This window comes from Apis dorsata, unplaced genomic scaffold, assembly GCF_000469605.1.
Source record: "Apis dorsata unplaced genomic scaffold, Apis dorsata 1.3 scaffold_161, whole genome shotgun sequence".
NCBI classification, from domain to species: domain Eukaryota; kingdom Metazoa; phylum Arthropoda; class Insecta; order Hymenoptera; family Apidae; genus Apis; species Apis dorsata.
The window spans coordinates 949,539-965,222 of NW_006263450.1; the positions used below are offsets into that span (position 1 = coordinate 949,539).

General features: G+C 25.8%; 3 protein-coding genes across 5 annotated transcripts; 1 reads left to right on the top strand and 2 right to left on the bottom strand.

Annotated features, from left to right (window-relative positions):
* Nucleotides 1-532: 532 nt before the first annotated feature.
* Nucleotides 533-1,701, bottom strand: LOC102681675. The gene is made up of 3 exons (XM_006613719.2): nt 1,149-1,701; nt 831-975; nt 533-755 (listed from the first exon to the last, which is right to left on the bottom strand). The coding sequence occupies exons 1-3, from the start codon at nt 1,213-1,215 to the stop codon at nt 533-535; spliced, it is 435 nt and encodes a 144-aa protein (XP_006613782.1). The 5' UTR covers nt 1,216-1,701.
* A 107-nt stretch (nt 1,702-1,808) lies between these two features.
* Nucleotides 1,809-9,516, bottom strand: LOC102678495. Of its 3 annotated transcripts, none has more exons than XM_031509501.1 (6): nt 9,041-9,516; nt 6,100-6,346; nt 5,819-5,836; nt 4,841-4,942; nt 2,636-2,761; nt 1,809-2,366 (listed from the first exon to the last, which is right to left on the bottom strand). In XM_031509501.1, exons 2-6 carry the CDS (start codon nt 6,263-6,265, stop codon nt 2,266-2,268), a joined length of 513 nt encoding a protein of 170 aa, XP_031365361.1. In that variant the 5' UTR covers nt 6,266-6,346; nt 9,041-9,516; the 3' UTR covers nt 1,809-2,265. The 3 variants fall into 3 exon arrangements, with proteins under 3 accessions (XP_031365361.1, XP_006613756.1, XP_006613757.1); XM_006613693.2 differs by having other exon boundaries at nt 6,100-6,343; nt 9,041-9,510; XM_006613694.2 differs by lacking the exon at nt 5,819-5,836 and having other exon boundaries at nt 6,100-6,343; nt 9,041-9,484.
* A 2,966-nt stretch (nt 9,517-12,482) lies between these two features.
* LOC102678712 (proline-rich receptor-like protein kinase PERK2) lies at nt 12,483-15,460 on the top strand. Its single transcript, XM_006613695.2, has 6 exons — nt 12,483-12,675; nt 13,163-13,649; nt 13,816-14,105; nt 14,188-14,407; nt 14,667-14,947; nt 15,021-15,460. Exons 1-6 carry the CDS (start codon nt 12,649-12,651, stop codon nt 15,165-15,167), a joined length of 1,452 nt encoding a protein of 483 aa, XP_006613758.1. The 5' UTR covers nt 12,483-12,648; the 3' UTR covers nt 15,168-15,460.
* Nucleotides 15,461-15,684: the final 224 nt, after the last annotated feature.

Sequence of the window (15,684 nt, forward strand, 5' to 3'; positions counted from 1 at the left end):
TATTTATATTTTTTCGTTTTTATTTATTATTTAAAATATATTTATTTATAACTACAATTGTTTCGCATGTTATATTCGTAATTATCAATATATTATTATGATCAGATGAAAAATTGTTGTTTATTATCTATAAATGATAAATTAAATATTTTTTGACATAAGTGATTGATTTATTTTTTAAATGTTTAATTATTTTTTTAACTATTTATATAATTATTTATTTTATTGATTCATTATATATGCAATAAATTTGAACATTTTTCAAAGAGATGGCGCTACTAATTAAGTGGTAAAAAAGAATTATATTTTTATATTTTTATCATACATATATTTTAAATATTTTGTATTTTTATAAATGATATATATATTTATTTTATTTATATTGTTTAATGTTATATCAACTGTCTGTCTGAGATAATAATTAATATCGATATGAACCTAAATTAATTATAATATTAATGAAATAGAACATATCAAATTAATATTATTGAATATACTTTGCTCATAACTTTTTTTTGATAAACTCTTCTTTTTAATTTGAAAAACTCTTTAATAAAGATCGATAATCATCACTACAGCAACAGATTGCAATTAACTGATGTTCTTTGCAACTATTGGCATGCAAAAATCGACAATCCGCTAATTTACATTGGTAAGGTAAATCGTATGTATAAGGATCTGTGCAACAACATGCATCATGCAATAATTTTTCTCCGCAATAAGGAAGAACAGAAGTGTCGCACAATGGACATTTCCTGAAAAATAAAGAGAAATTAGAAAATTAAAAAATTAAAATTTGTATTAGCAATTAATTACAAAATATACTTTACTTGTTTTGAAGAGGTCTATAAATATAATCTGGAAAATTATAATATTTAATATTGTCTTGATATGACTCCGTTTGCAACGTTGATGTGAATGGTAATGTTAATCTTTTTTCTTTTGCTTGACTGTCTAATATGCTGCTCTGTTCACCTTATTAGCATATAAGTTAAAAAAGATAAAATTAATAATATAAATATTGTTTCAAAGTTAAAATTGAAGAATTAAATATTTTTGTAAAGAAATAAAATAAAAATGTACATCAATAGTATCTTCTGTATAAGATTGATAATTTTGAATGAAATTATAAGTGTCAATATACTCACTTGATTCAGCAATAGTATACGATTGTATAATCAGAATGGTGGCGAATATTACCATGATAATATGCATATTTTATCACTCGATATCGAGACACACTTTTTAACACTTTCGAATATAGGCACACTTTCCGACAAAATAAATTTCTGCAGGTTTAATTTCAATTTCTTTTCAAAACTTATGCAACGTATATAGTTACAGCACGCTCACTTACAGTAGAATCACTTTAATGGTCGATCAGCAAATACCCGTTACTCGTAACAGATTCAGATGTTCCTCTCTTTTTAAAACGATAAGTAAAAAATGAGATCAATCGCTAAAAGAATTCTCGATGAGTTTTTAAATCTATTTTTAATCGTTTCGTTAATAATATTTTTTAATGTATTTTTTATCGTTTTAGATTGAAATTTCGATTATCTTTTCTGAGATTGAGAAAAAGTGCGAATCAGGGACGAATTTTGATTTGATAGAAAGTTAAATTGTACAGATCCGGTTTAATTTCGCAACCATAAAATTTTATTGCCAACCATAAAAAAAAATTTTATAAAATTTTTGTCTTATGGCCTATATAAATTATAATAATTTCCTTCAATGGTTTAAATTATCTATTATTAAAATATTATTAAAAATATTTAATAATATTTATATTTTGTTTCGTCCAATAAGTAAATTCTTCTTTATCTTAAGTAACGATAATGTTGCAATAATTCAATTGTGAGCAAATTTTTACGCGTCTCGTGTAATCGTTTTATCTTATTGTTTATAATTAAGGAACTATCGTTTACGTAAAATTGCATCACATCCGCAACGAAAGAAAAAAATTAAAATAAGATTTCAGATACACGTTTGCACATTATTTGTTGCATTTCACCCATTAAAATACAAATACAACCGCTATTATATTCATTTATATTTCTTTGTACAATTACATTTCTTCATATACTATATACACGAGAAATCGCAAAAATTGTTTCTATCAAATTAGTAAAAATTTCACTTTCGTTGCCACGTGTTATAAACATTCATTTTCCTTTAATATTTCTTGTACGATGAAAAAATAATTTATTAAAATAAAATTTTTATGTATATATAAAATATTTGGTATTAAACGTGTATTATTAATTAGGCCGGCTGAAAGAGCAACCTGAGCACCGTTAATATCGCCAGGAACTTTATAAGATTTATATTCGTTGATGATCCTGCTGCATTTGCTAAATATTTCCCTGAAAGAAATGAATTTAACGTGAAATAAAATTCTACAACTACTAGAATTTAACATAAAATTGCCTAAGAAATATCTTACAATGAATAATCTTTCTATTAAACTTTTAATATCTTCCAAGATATATTTTTTATGAAAATTGTTCTAATCTGTCTATTCTTCTCCGTTCTTCTATTAATTATAAAATTACGCTCATTTTACTCGTTCTCGTCAATTTATGCAACAATATCTAATATGTTTTATCATAATTATAATTAAAAAATAACTTACAAATAGAAGCTAAGTAAGAATGACAACAACATTCCCGTAACCTCGCGTATTCAGCACAATCTCCAGCTTGCACTTTGCATTCCTCGGGCCCGACACGACAAGTGTGCGTCACGAAGGGAAATACCTCTGAAACAATAGATTCATAAGTGCAATGAACAGAATTTCGATATTTAAGAAAAGTTTAAAATCAATTTAAAATAATTACATATAGAGATTACATTAGAAATTCGTTCAACTATGAATATTTCGATAAGTACTTTTAATTTTTTCAAGAATATTTTTTTTACAGAATATTTTTAATATTCTTTAACTTCAATTGTTTTATGGGAGCAAAAAAAAGTTTATTTTCAATTAATAAAATTTTAACTAATATTTTTGGATTTATAATGGAGATATCACGATAAATAAAACTAACCAGTTTTATTACTTGTATTAACGATCAATTCGTAATGAGAGTATTAAAGGTTTCCAATTTCATATCAATCGAAACAGAATACTTAATAATTGATAAGAATACTATTCGAATTAAAATCATTATCTTAGAATGTTCAGAAGTTAATTTATAAGAGGAATTTCTTTCCTTTAATTTTTTTTTTTTTCTACTAGCAGTAGATAAAATTTTTTGAATTACTTTTTATACGATCTTTAATTATTTATGGAATGAATAGAATGAATTTTTATTATTATTTCTAGTCTACTGTTATTTATAGTATACTGTGCATAATCGAATCGATTGATTAGAAATAAGCAAAGAAGAACGTGTGATTCATAAGATTGATCAAAACGAACTCATGTATTCGATTCGTGTACACGATGCGTGCAGCAATGCAATTTTATTGCTACTACCATCGTTGTCATTCGCATAAACTTGGCACGCATTAACAGTAGCAAGACTAACTAGCATAAAGCGTTGTTACAAAATTAACTGTTTACAGGTTTTTCAGGAATCATTAAAACGTTTCTCGTACGTCTCACCTAAAAAATACAATACAAAATAAATTATTTTAAGGACTTATCTTCGACATAAATTTTAATATTTCACTTCACTAAAAGATTAATTATCTTTCTCGTTAAAAATACGGAAAATTATTTATCTATACACAGATAACTCGTTAAATATTTACTTATTTTATTTTAAAAAATGTATCTATTCGCAATTATTAACATTTTTAATATTTTTTTTAAAAGAATTGTTATTAAAAGAAAAAATTATTAGCAAGTTTTCATTTGCAAGTAAAAAAAAAAACAATGAATACCCTAACAAAAAATGGCGGACGATTTTAAACAAATAGATATTACTTATTTGTGCGAAACAAGGTCACCGGAAAGATTAAACTAATTAGAAATTCGAGTAAATGGAATTAGAGGTGAATGGCCGATAGCTACGTAAAAAGTACGAACGAAGAACGCGCGGAATACCCAAGTGTTCCTGTTTAACGGCTATGCGACGTGTTTTGCGTGAATCACCTGGTATAGCCACCCTGTGCGCGAACGCATTATACTCGCGTGTGCCTGACAAGGATGAATCGTTAAACGAACAACGATGATTTCCTGAACAGGTGATTGTCCTTCCGTTCAGCTGGATTTGAAGATACTTGGCAAAAATTCACGTGTCATTCTTCAAATTTCTCTTTCTCGAAACAAAAAATGTTTCTATTTTATTATATATCGTTGCGGATGAGATACTAGATTGATCGAAAATATTTTCGTGCTATTTATTTTTATAATAATATATATCGACAATAACTTCGTTGATAAGAATTTGGAAAAATTTTTTCATTAATTATAATATTCTATATTTTTAAATTTAGACATCACAAGATCATTATTATTCCGTAGTACGAATTTAAACACTGTGACAATTTTAGATTCTATTATCATGATTCGTTGCGAAGTGTTGCATAATCAAATCGACATCGTTTGTATGGTCAATTCTTCACGCACGAATTGTTCGCACACACATCGTTCTCTCTTTTGATCGATTTTTACACGCGTAAATCGATGAAGGACACGCCTAAAAACACAAGCAACAAGTAATTGTAAAAAAGTGAAACAAAGAAATCTATTAGAAATCAAGGTGATGGTTCCATTTTCCATAATCATTGCAACATTGAATGTATAATGCAATATAGAATATAGAAAGTTTTGCATCGTGCTGTTGTAAGACTTTTCCAAAAGATAGAAGAATATTGTTAAAGAACTTACCGTTAACACTGCCGTCGCAACAACAATGATCATTTATCACACTTTCATCTTTGCAGTAAGTCATCTCTGTATTCGTGCAAGGCTTGCATCCTGGGATTGGTCCTGCAAAATTGAACGAAATATAATATTCTTCTTATTGAAGATAAAACATTTTTATGTATCTTTAAAGTAGAAACGAGCATAGAGCTTGGAATCTTTTATAACATAGCAAGAACATCCCATATTCTTTAAATAAGTAAAAAAAAATTACAGATTTTTAATGTTCAATTAATTAAAAATTACATTTCATTATATCCTCGTTTCGATTATAACATAGAACTGTTATTAAACGAGACTATAATCTCATCAAATCGAGAGAGTACATGTATAATTCACATTAATTGGTGTCTCGAGGTTTTACACAATTGTTTTGAAATTGTGTCGTGATGTTGTAGATTATACTGATGTTATATCATCTTAAATATTTAGATATTATTATTTATTATAAAATAGTATTATACATAATAGTAATAAAATGTCATTAAATTAAATTAAATTAAATTAACTGGATCTTATTACGATTAACCTTATTACAAAGATACAGATTCAAATAAAAAAAATAAAAAAGCTACCAGCGAGCGAAAATATTAAAATTGCATGAATTACAGATATTGATTTATTCAAGGATAATTTCAGAAATAGCATCAGAAATACTACTATTCTCAGAATTGTATATATGTTGCAAATCACTGAAATATACGCTGACAAGCTGAAATCGTCAAACAAAACAAGTAACCTTGGTTTTTCACTTCCTGTTCACGATAACTATTACGTTTGAAAAAAAAAAAAAAAAAAAAAAACAGAACAAGAAGATCTTTTTTCTTTCTAACAATTATTTTCAGATATCAAAAACAAAAAAAAAAAAAAAAGAAGGTAGCCTTTGCAGATCATGCAACAAATCTAGAATCTAAATCAAGCGACAATCATTCGATCGAATACCTTTCACATCCATACCCGCTGCAATAGTTGAACATTAAAGGCCAATTAATAAAATGAGATTTCTTCAAGTTATAATTGATCGTGTGAGGTTGAAAGTAACCGAAGTATCTGTTTAAGCGGATCAAAGGGAAGTTATTTTCGGAAGGAAAGATAAATAGATTTCGGTGCTTCGTAAAGATGCTTTATAGACCAGACGTTAGAATGAAGTCGGACAAGGGGCTTCAAACATGTAACGCTTTTAGTATTGAAAAGTGGGATGTATGTTAAGTACGTTAAGTTACCGGGATAGAGCTGCAACTTTTTCGCCTCGTTAATTGCCTCCTCGTAGAGGACTTCATGCTCAAGGAAATATTCCTCGTCCGGATGATGGTTCACCACTGTGACCGATTCGAGATCACCGAGGATCAGGATCAGTATCAACACTCTAAATGTAGCGGCGTGGTTCATGCTAAGCCCTCTTCTTCGACATCTTCGATAATCGTCGGGACCTCGATGCTTTTACATGGATACCGCTCTCGCTTGATTCTGCTAATAAAAATAAATTATTCATGAAATTAATGTGCTAATTTTTTAAGATGAAAATGATAAACAAATAAAATAATTTCGATATATTTTCTATCGTTGCTGGCGGAATATCTTTTTTCAATCTCCTATAGTTTCGTAATTTTAATTTTACCACCATTGTCCACAGTTTTTTATATAGTTTTTTCTTCATTATCCAGACTTGTTTCATACGCATAACATAATAATTGTCGTAACCGGAAGTATATGCAAGATTATAGGATAAGCATACCGGTGGGAGGGTACTGTATGATATGAACGATAACGATTGTTTAGCATTATCGTCATCCAAGGTAAGTTTTGTGAAAGAACTTTTATATTCAACACGGCTGTTATCAAGGTATACGTACATTTTAAATATTCTTCCAACCGTGTAATCGTTGCACGTTGCAAGCAATTTTTTTCCGCCGCATTATATAAATATGAAAATCTATTTAACATTATATTTTTAATAAATTAATTAATTGCGTTTATCTTCGATATCTACATCATCAAAGAAAATAAATGATTCAATGCTTGCTTTAGTAATCGCATTAAATTACGGCGTAAATTAATATTAAAATTATATAATTGCATCACCTTATCGTTAAATCTATTATGCATATGCTTGGCTTATGTTCTAATGTTATAAGTTGCACGCGAAATTCGTTCGTGTAGTTTTGATATCGATCGTTCAATTCATTTCATTTTTGGAATGATTCATCCTTGAATGTTACCCCCGTTGGGTAATTTTCCTCGAGTTATACGTTATCCTGTTTTCATATCTAGATGTTACAAATTTTATTTTTAGTTTTTACACAAATAATATAAGTTAAAACAAAGGATATATTTAAAGGAAAGATAATGAAAATAATTGTAATAGTAAAGACAATTAAAAGTCACAGAAAAAAATTATTTATGGATGAAATTTGAATCAAAACGTATTTTGATGTACACAGAATGACGATAAAATAGTCCAGCACACCTATAAACGAAAAGATTCAAACAAACGGAACGATCCATGATCTTCGGACAAATACCAATGTCTATTTGTGTAACATTACAATTTTGCTATATCCGCTCCGTTACGCTTTTCTTTAAATATCAATTTTGTGAAATATGAATTTCTCAAAACAATTGTTTTGTTCATAAATTACGTTCCTCATCACGATTCTCAATTTACAATACCTATAACAAAATATTTTATAATTAATATCTGAAACACATACACAGGTTTGATTGTATATAATAAAAAAAAAAAGTTACAGAGTGTGGAAGTAAAAGAATAGTGACAAGAAAAAACGAGATAAATACAAGAAGTTACATTCGCTTTGTGAGTCACAATGACAAAGACAGATGATCGTTAATTAAACCCAATTAAGGGCCCTGTACGCGAAACACGGATGTCTTGACTTTTCGAATCAAGGTGGTATCGCGGTATGTCTTCCTGTTAATTGTTGTTCTCGTTTTAAACATGGATATTTCGTTTTTTCATCAGAATTCAAGAAACATGGATAGAGAATTGACCGTAAATACATTTGAAGACGTAAAGTTAATTAAGGTATTGAACACGATATGACAGAAAGCGGACACGGTTTATCTACTTGAGGAATTACGTCATTTCAGTGCTCGTTTTCTGGAGACTTTGAAGAAGACTCTGAAGAAGAAGACGTGTGAAACATGGACAATGTACATAAAAAGAATAATGGTAAGAATATTGAACGAAGTTAAATCAAGGTTAGTTATAAAACTATTAATGTTGTAATTTTATAACGCGACAAGGAATCATTGGCATTAAGATTTCAATTAAACGTAGGAGTATTTTCCAATTTTCTTGAAATAATATTTTTAAAATATTATGATATGTTTAAATATAAAATAGTTTTTAATAATTATCATAAATAAAGATATAATATCAATTATTAGATTCCATTAAATAATTTTTTATGTACAATTCATATTTTTTTAAAAAAATAAATAGATAAAATATGTAAATCATATCTTAAAATAAAAATTGATACTAAATTAGCTATTTTTGTATTACATTAATACAAAAAATTTCATTAAAAATTTGTTTTGAAACAAAGTGAAAATTCAAATATTTTGTTCATACTTTAGAATATCAATATTATTAAAATTATTAAAATTCGTATTTCCAACCAAATCATAATTGACACAAATGTTTATTATAAGAAGTTTTCATCTTCTTATCTCAAATATTAAAATAAAGATGTTCTTTCCCCATCGATAATGAACATTGACACTTGTAGCGTCTACGCAAGAAATGAAACGTTTGTCCATATCTAAAGTCGATTTTTTTAATTATATTTTTGAGAAGAATCACTTTATCTTTATTAACCTTTGACTTCGACTCTTAAATTATCTCTTTTCCCCTTTTTTTACTATGGTAAAGAAGGAAAAGATGATAAAGGGGAAAGTTATTACACTTATCTTCGTAGCTGAAACCTAATTTTAAAAATTTATAAATTTGATATTTTTATAAAATAATTTATACAATAAAATTATCCAATTTATAAAACATCTCGATCAATATACATATACTTTCATTTTAGTCTACATTTTCCGTACAAAATATTGTATATATTGTATTTTACTTCTTAATAAAATAAAAAAAATATAATGTAATATAATATAATAACATAATATAAAATATTCTCTCACCATTATTTCACCCCATTGAATACTCGAACAATCCATTATTGAAAATCCGTTTTTCTCGATCGAATCTTTCGAAGTATCATGTTCAAATTCACTGGCACAAAATAATTTCAATCACATTCAACGAATCACCTGCATTATATTTATATTCCTAGAGATAAAAACGAAAAGGAAGAATAAAAAGAAAGATGAAAGAAAATATCCGTTTTTTTCGATTTAAGAGTTTAAAAGTTTATAAATTGTTGCATTGTTGATAAAATGTGAATAAGAAAGAATGAAAAACGTAAAATTTTGTCCGACTGGATAGACGTACAACCGTCGAACACTACAGGCTGCGTTGAACTGTCGGCCGAGGGCTGAAAAGAGTATTAGGCACCACTACCACCATCACCATCGTACTGTTCCATACTACTGTTACTACAACCACCACTATTATAACCAGACTTGTTTAAGACGCATGTTTAAGACGATGTTTAAAAAATATTTAAAATTATTTGAAATTAGAGTTTGGTTTATACTTTCACTTTTTGTTCGTATACGTATATACAATATCATGATTTCTATTTAAAATTATTTTAACGATAATTTCTCTTGACAAACTTAATTTTTTTTTTTATTTTTTATCTTACATATTTATAAATTTTTAATTTTAATGAACTAAAAAAACTAATCGTTAAAATAATTTAGTATCTTCGAAATGACGATATGAAATTTAAAAATTTAAAAATTTTTTTTATATCATACAAACTTCTTAAAGAAGTATTACAATTCTCAAAAATATTAAATTTAAAATACATTTATTTCATGATCAATGTTGGCTCTATTCACATTTAATGCGCTCATATGTACATTTTTATAGTTCAAAACTCTATAACAAAGGATACGTGCTTCAGAATATAAAATATTTAAATATTTAATCATTTGTATAAAATACGTTATGAATCGGCATATGATTTGCGTACGTAAAACCGCAATTCCAAATTAGATGGCAGCATTTGTACTAGTTTTTCAATTCAAATTCATAAAAAAAATACTTAAAGTTCTTATAAATTTTATGAAATAGAATTTATATCAATATATTAATTGATATATTTCGAAAAATATCTATAATTGTCGAACAATTGAACATAAAAAAAATTTTTAATTTATAATAAATTATATTATTATCAATTTTTTAAAATATATGAATTATTGATGTATCAGTAAATTTTATTATTAATAATTTGTTAATTTTGGAATAAAAGAAAATATGAAAAAGATTTAATTTAAATTAAATTGCTAAATTTTTGTTTTTTATAAATAATTAATTTATATTTTTAATTTTTCAATTAATCTATTAAATAAAATCTTATATTATAAATATTTTAAATATTAAAATTACAAATCCTTTTAATTATTCAATTTACCAAATTTACAATTGCACATATTGCAATCATTATTTTTATAAAAAAATCGTAGTTGGAAATATTTCTCACTGAAGATTACGTATGTTGTGTATAGATCATTTTAGTTTTATAGTAAACATCTGGATTTTTGTAGGGATAGGTCCAATGTACATATATAAAGGCTTCGTGAAAGGGCATTTATAAGAAAGCATTAAAAACCTTGCGAAGAAGGGTCGGTACGTTGCTTATTGATCTTGTCGGCGAGTCCTGCCTTGATTCAGTCCTATATTCATATGATAATTTTAACATTAAAAGAATATTTTTATAATTTTGTTTTATAAAAAATTATTATTTTAATAAAATGAAAAATAAAAATAATTATAAAAAAAGGATATTCTAATTTCTTTCTTATATTAAATTCTTTCTCTCTACAATCAATTTTAAAATAAAAATATAATACAAAATAAAAATATAAATATATTTTTTTTTCCAAAAATATCGACAAACATATATAAAGATTAACAAAAATTTATTAATTGAATTATAATGAAGTATAGATAAAAGTAGAAGAAATCCCTTATTGATCCTTAAATACAGGCCATGAACTTGACAAGGATATTTCGATATAGTAACAAAATATATTTAAAGTAAAGTATATGCAATATTCATGATTCTTTGACCCGCATGTTTGATTTTTTGTTACGTTCGGAGCAACTATTTTTTTATATAACTATTTCTATAAATATTATATCAACAAAATAAATGCTTACCAATAAGAGTTTAAAAAATTATTTAAACATTGACCTTTTAAAGTCAAAGTAATTCATAAGAATTAAAATTGTATAATTCGATTAATTTATTATATTCTATTTATTATGGGTGCGCCATGCCTAGCCCTCGCACGCTCCACATACGTTTTATAGCGACACACCTTATATGTGGCCCCTGGAAATGTACAGGTAAAATGATCAATTTATAGCCACAATACGTCTGCTTACATATCTGATTGACATTCGTTACCTATACGTCAATAATACACATAAATGAATTCTATTTAAAAATGAATAATAATTAGAAATAATATTTTAATTAATTGCTTATTTTTGATATTCAATATTTCAATATTTAAAAGTTACGAAATTAAAAAATTTTTTATTTAAAAATATATATACCTTATAAACATATATACCTTATAATTCATATATACATGATTTACAAATGTAAAAATTTGTTTTAACAAATATTTGAATATCTTAATTGTGATAATGTTGAATTGTATTGAATTATAATTTCTATGATCACAAATTTATACAAAATTAATATAATATATTACTATAATATTAATATAATAATTATAATAATTAAAAATTAAAACAAATTTAAATTTCCTTAAAAAGAAACATACTTGGAAAGAAACAGAAACATAAAAATTTAGGTTAGGAAATAAGCTATGTAGATTGTTTTTATGTTTCCTCATCGATTTTATTGATTTACATTGATCCGGTTCTGCTCACTATTAACTTGTTTCCATTTAACTGTTTAATTTTTCTAGGTGAAAGAAATTCTCTCTAGCAGTGAGACTGTTACATCTCAATGAACGGTTTATTTAGTTTCCTGTAGTGTTAAACAATGCGAACGAAAATGAACGTAGGCGATAATACACGCGTATTCGCTTGTAACTATTCCACTAATTAATTATACAATCTTTAAATGATAATTGGAGCATTTAATCCATAAAATTGGAAATATTTTATATAATATTTATAATCTATAATATTTCAACATGTATATATAATAACTAGTTTTATAAATATAATACATTATGTCATCCCTTTCTTATAATTGGTTTATCATATACATACTTTTGATTTATTTTTAAAATAGAACAATTTGATTGGTTTATTGTATTTAAATATGTATTTAAATATGAAACAAATTTGAATTCGCGCTTTTTTTATATTATTTCTATATGCATTGCAGTAAATAAAAAGAATTTGAAAATACATGCGCGAAAGAAACTATTGCGCGCCTTAAACTACATTATATACAATTTGTGCCGCATTGCATAGTTCAAGCTGGAAACGTCAGCACTCTAAATAGAAATGTCTTGAGAGAAGCGCAAGAGAAGTGCGGAATTCTCCATCTATACAGTATTTGTTACTTTGTAATTGCATATTAAGATATAAACTTCTATTTATATTTGCAACGTAGAATCAAATTATAATAATGTCATCTGAGCCAATATTAAATCCCGTAAGTATTATTTTTATAGATTAAAGAATTATTTGACCTAATAAAAGTAACAAAATGACTGTCATTTTTGATTGATTAAGAAAGAATGCATACATCTGCAATGCTGATATAATTACAATGAAATATAGTTTGTCCATATATTAAATGAATTATTTCATTAAATTTTTCAAATTACTTTCAATTTTCTATGTAAAAATCATATTATATAACATAAAAAATTTTTTTAAATATATAACAAAATTGAATTGAAAAAATAGAACAAAATATAATAAATGACAACACAATAATATAATTTTTTAATGCAATTTAATGCAATTTAAATAAAAATATAAAATAATTGAATTTATCTAGTAATTAATTTATATAGTTTAATAAGTTCATATTTTATATTTCTATTTTATGTTTATATTTCAAAATAATAATACATTTTCATATTTTTTTTGTTTAAATTAATTTATTTTTAAAAATAATTTTTTTATTTAAATAGCCTATTCCTTATGTGGGATCCATTGAAGGAGGTTTAAAACCTGGAAAAATGGTAAAAATTCAAGGCAAAGTTTCTCCTGATGCTGTACGTTTTGCTATAAATTATCAACTAGGACCTAATTTAAATCCAAGAGATGATATAGCTATTCATGTTTCACCACGCTTTCCAGAAGGATTTATTACTAGAAATCATATAGAATCAATGACTTGGGGTATAGAAGAAAATGAAGGTCCTATGTTGATTCAACCTGGTCAAGAATTTGAAATTCTTCTTTTATGTGATCATAAATGTTATAAAATTGCCATAAATGGCAGACATTTTACAGAATTTAATCATCGATTATCATATGATAAAGTGACACATTTGGTTATTGATGGTGATGTAGAAATACAATCCATCTCATATGAAATTGTACCTATAGATCCGCCTAGTTCTCCTAGAGTATTATCTACACCAGATGTACCTATTGCTAACTTTGGCCCACCACGTAATTAAACATTTTATATATATAATATATATATATTTTTATCAATTAGATAGGTGAACAATTTTAAAAATTGTGTAATTAGATTTATATTATATTATAATAATATAAATTAATAATATTATATTATAATAATTTATTTTTTAAATAAATTGCTATTAATTTTTAGCTCCTGGAGGATTATATCCTACAATACAAGGTGGATATGGTCCACCTCCAGGTCCTGGTTATGGCCCACCACCTTCAGATCCTGGTTATGGTCCACCACCTTCAGGTCCTGGTTATGGTCCTCCACCTAATGCATATGGAGGTTTTCCTCCAAAATCATATGGATATCAACCTGGATATGAAAAGCCTGAAGAAGAAGATGCATTTAGTGGTTGTTTGGATAAAGTAGGCCTTGCATTAGGAGGATTAGTTGCTGCAGGAGGTATAGCAGCTGCTGCACATGCTATAAATGTACATAATCTGAATATTTCAAAGTAGTAATATATATATATTAAATATGTAATAATATATAATATTATGTATAATAATTTAGAAAAAAAAAGAAGAAGTTGAAAAAGATCAAGAAAAGTCTGATGCTTCTAAATCAAAAACAGAAAGTGAAAGTGGCTTAGGAAACCTTGGCTCTTTGGGTGCAGCTTTAGCAAGCAGTTTAGTGACCAATGCTTTAAGTAATTCGCATGCACAACAAGGCTATCCCTCCCAGCAATCAAGTAATAGTGGTGGTGTATTAGATTCTATTCTTGGAGCATTAGGTATGATATAATAGATACATCTTATATTTTAAAAATAAATAACTCTTTTCAAATTATAATAAAGATATTTTAATTTGTTTATAAATAATGATAATTATATAATTCAATAATAATTAAATATAGAAATTAAAAAATATAAAAATATTTGATAATAATAATATTTATTATTCATTACAAATCATATTTATATTAAAAATCATAAAAATTTCACAATTAAATTTTAATATACTAACTTTATATATATATATATACATATAAGGTGGAAGTAGTGGAAATAATATAGCACCACCTCCTACAAATCAGCCAAGTGATCCATTGACAGGAGCCTTAGGATCTATTATTGGTGGTGTTTTTGGTAATGATGGAAATCAAAAATCAAATTATCAGCCTTCAGGAGGTTATGGAAATTATCAACCTTCTGGTGGATATTCTAACCAACAATCAAATTCAAGTTCAGATCTTTTATCTGGAATAGGATCAGCAATTGGCTCTTCTTTGTTTAGTTCAGCTTTAGGAGGTCTTACAAAACATGGTAAAGATGTAAGTATAAAATGCTTTAAGAATTATAAATATAAAAATTTTTTAATCTATTTATATAATTATTTTTATACAGAAATCTCACGAAGATAATCATTCAACTCCCCCATCAACTTATACATCAAATTCTATGAGATCTTCTGATAGTTCTGCAAATAATTCTTCTTCAGGACATAATCTAACAGCAGAAGAAATTTCAAAAGGCCTAGGTTTGGATGACTAAAGTAAGTTCAAATAAAAATTCACATATAATGAAAGTTATGCTCTCTTATTGTTATTTAATATAAAATGAATTCTATTATAAATATTACTAACTGAAATATATACACAATATGTTAGGAATGTTTGAAAGGCAGCTAAGTATATTTTTGGCATAGAATATTTTAGTAAATAATAACAAGAAATATAATTGCTTAAATCTCATATTAACAAAATTAATACTTTTGTTATATAAGATATAAATAAATATAAGATTATTTATTTAAAATAAATTTGCTCCATTTATGTTTTGATAAATAAGTAATATACCTTAGTCAATTATAAACAGAATAAAATAAAATATTTGTAATAAAATCTTTTTAAGCTTTATAGTTGAAAATTTATAGCCAAATTAATATTTTTTAAGATTTATTATATTTTTATAAAAATAGCGATACAATTTGAATGCGTTAATAGAATACAAAATATTTTGTTACTTATTTTATTTTCTTAATATATAAAGAATAAAAAATATATATATA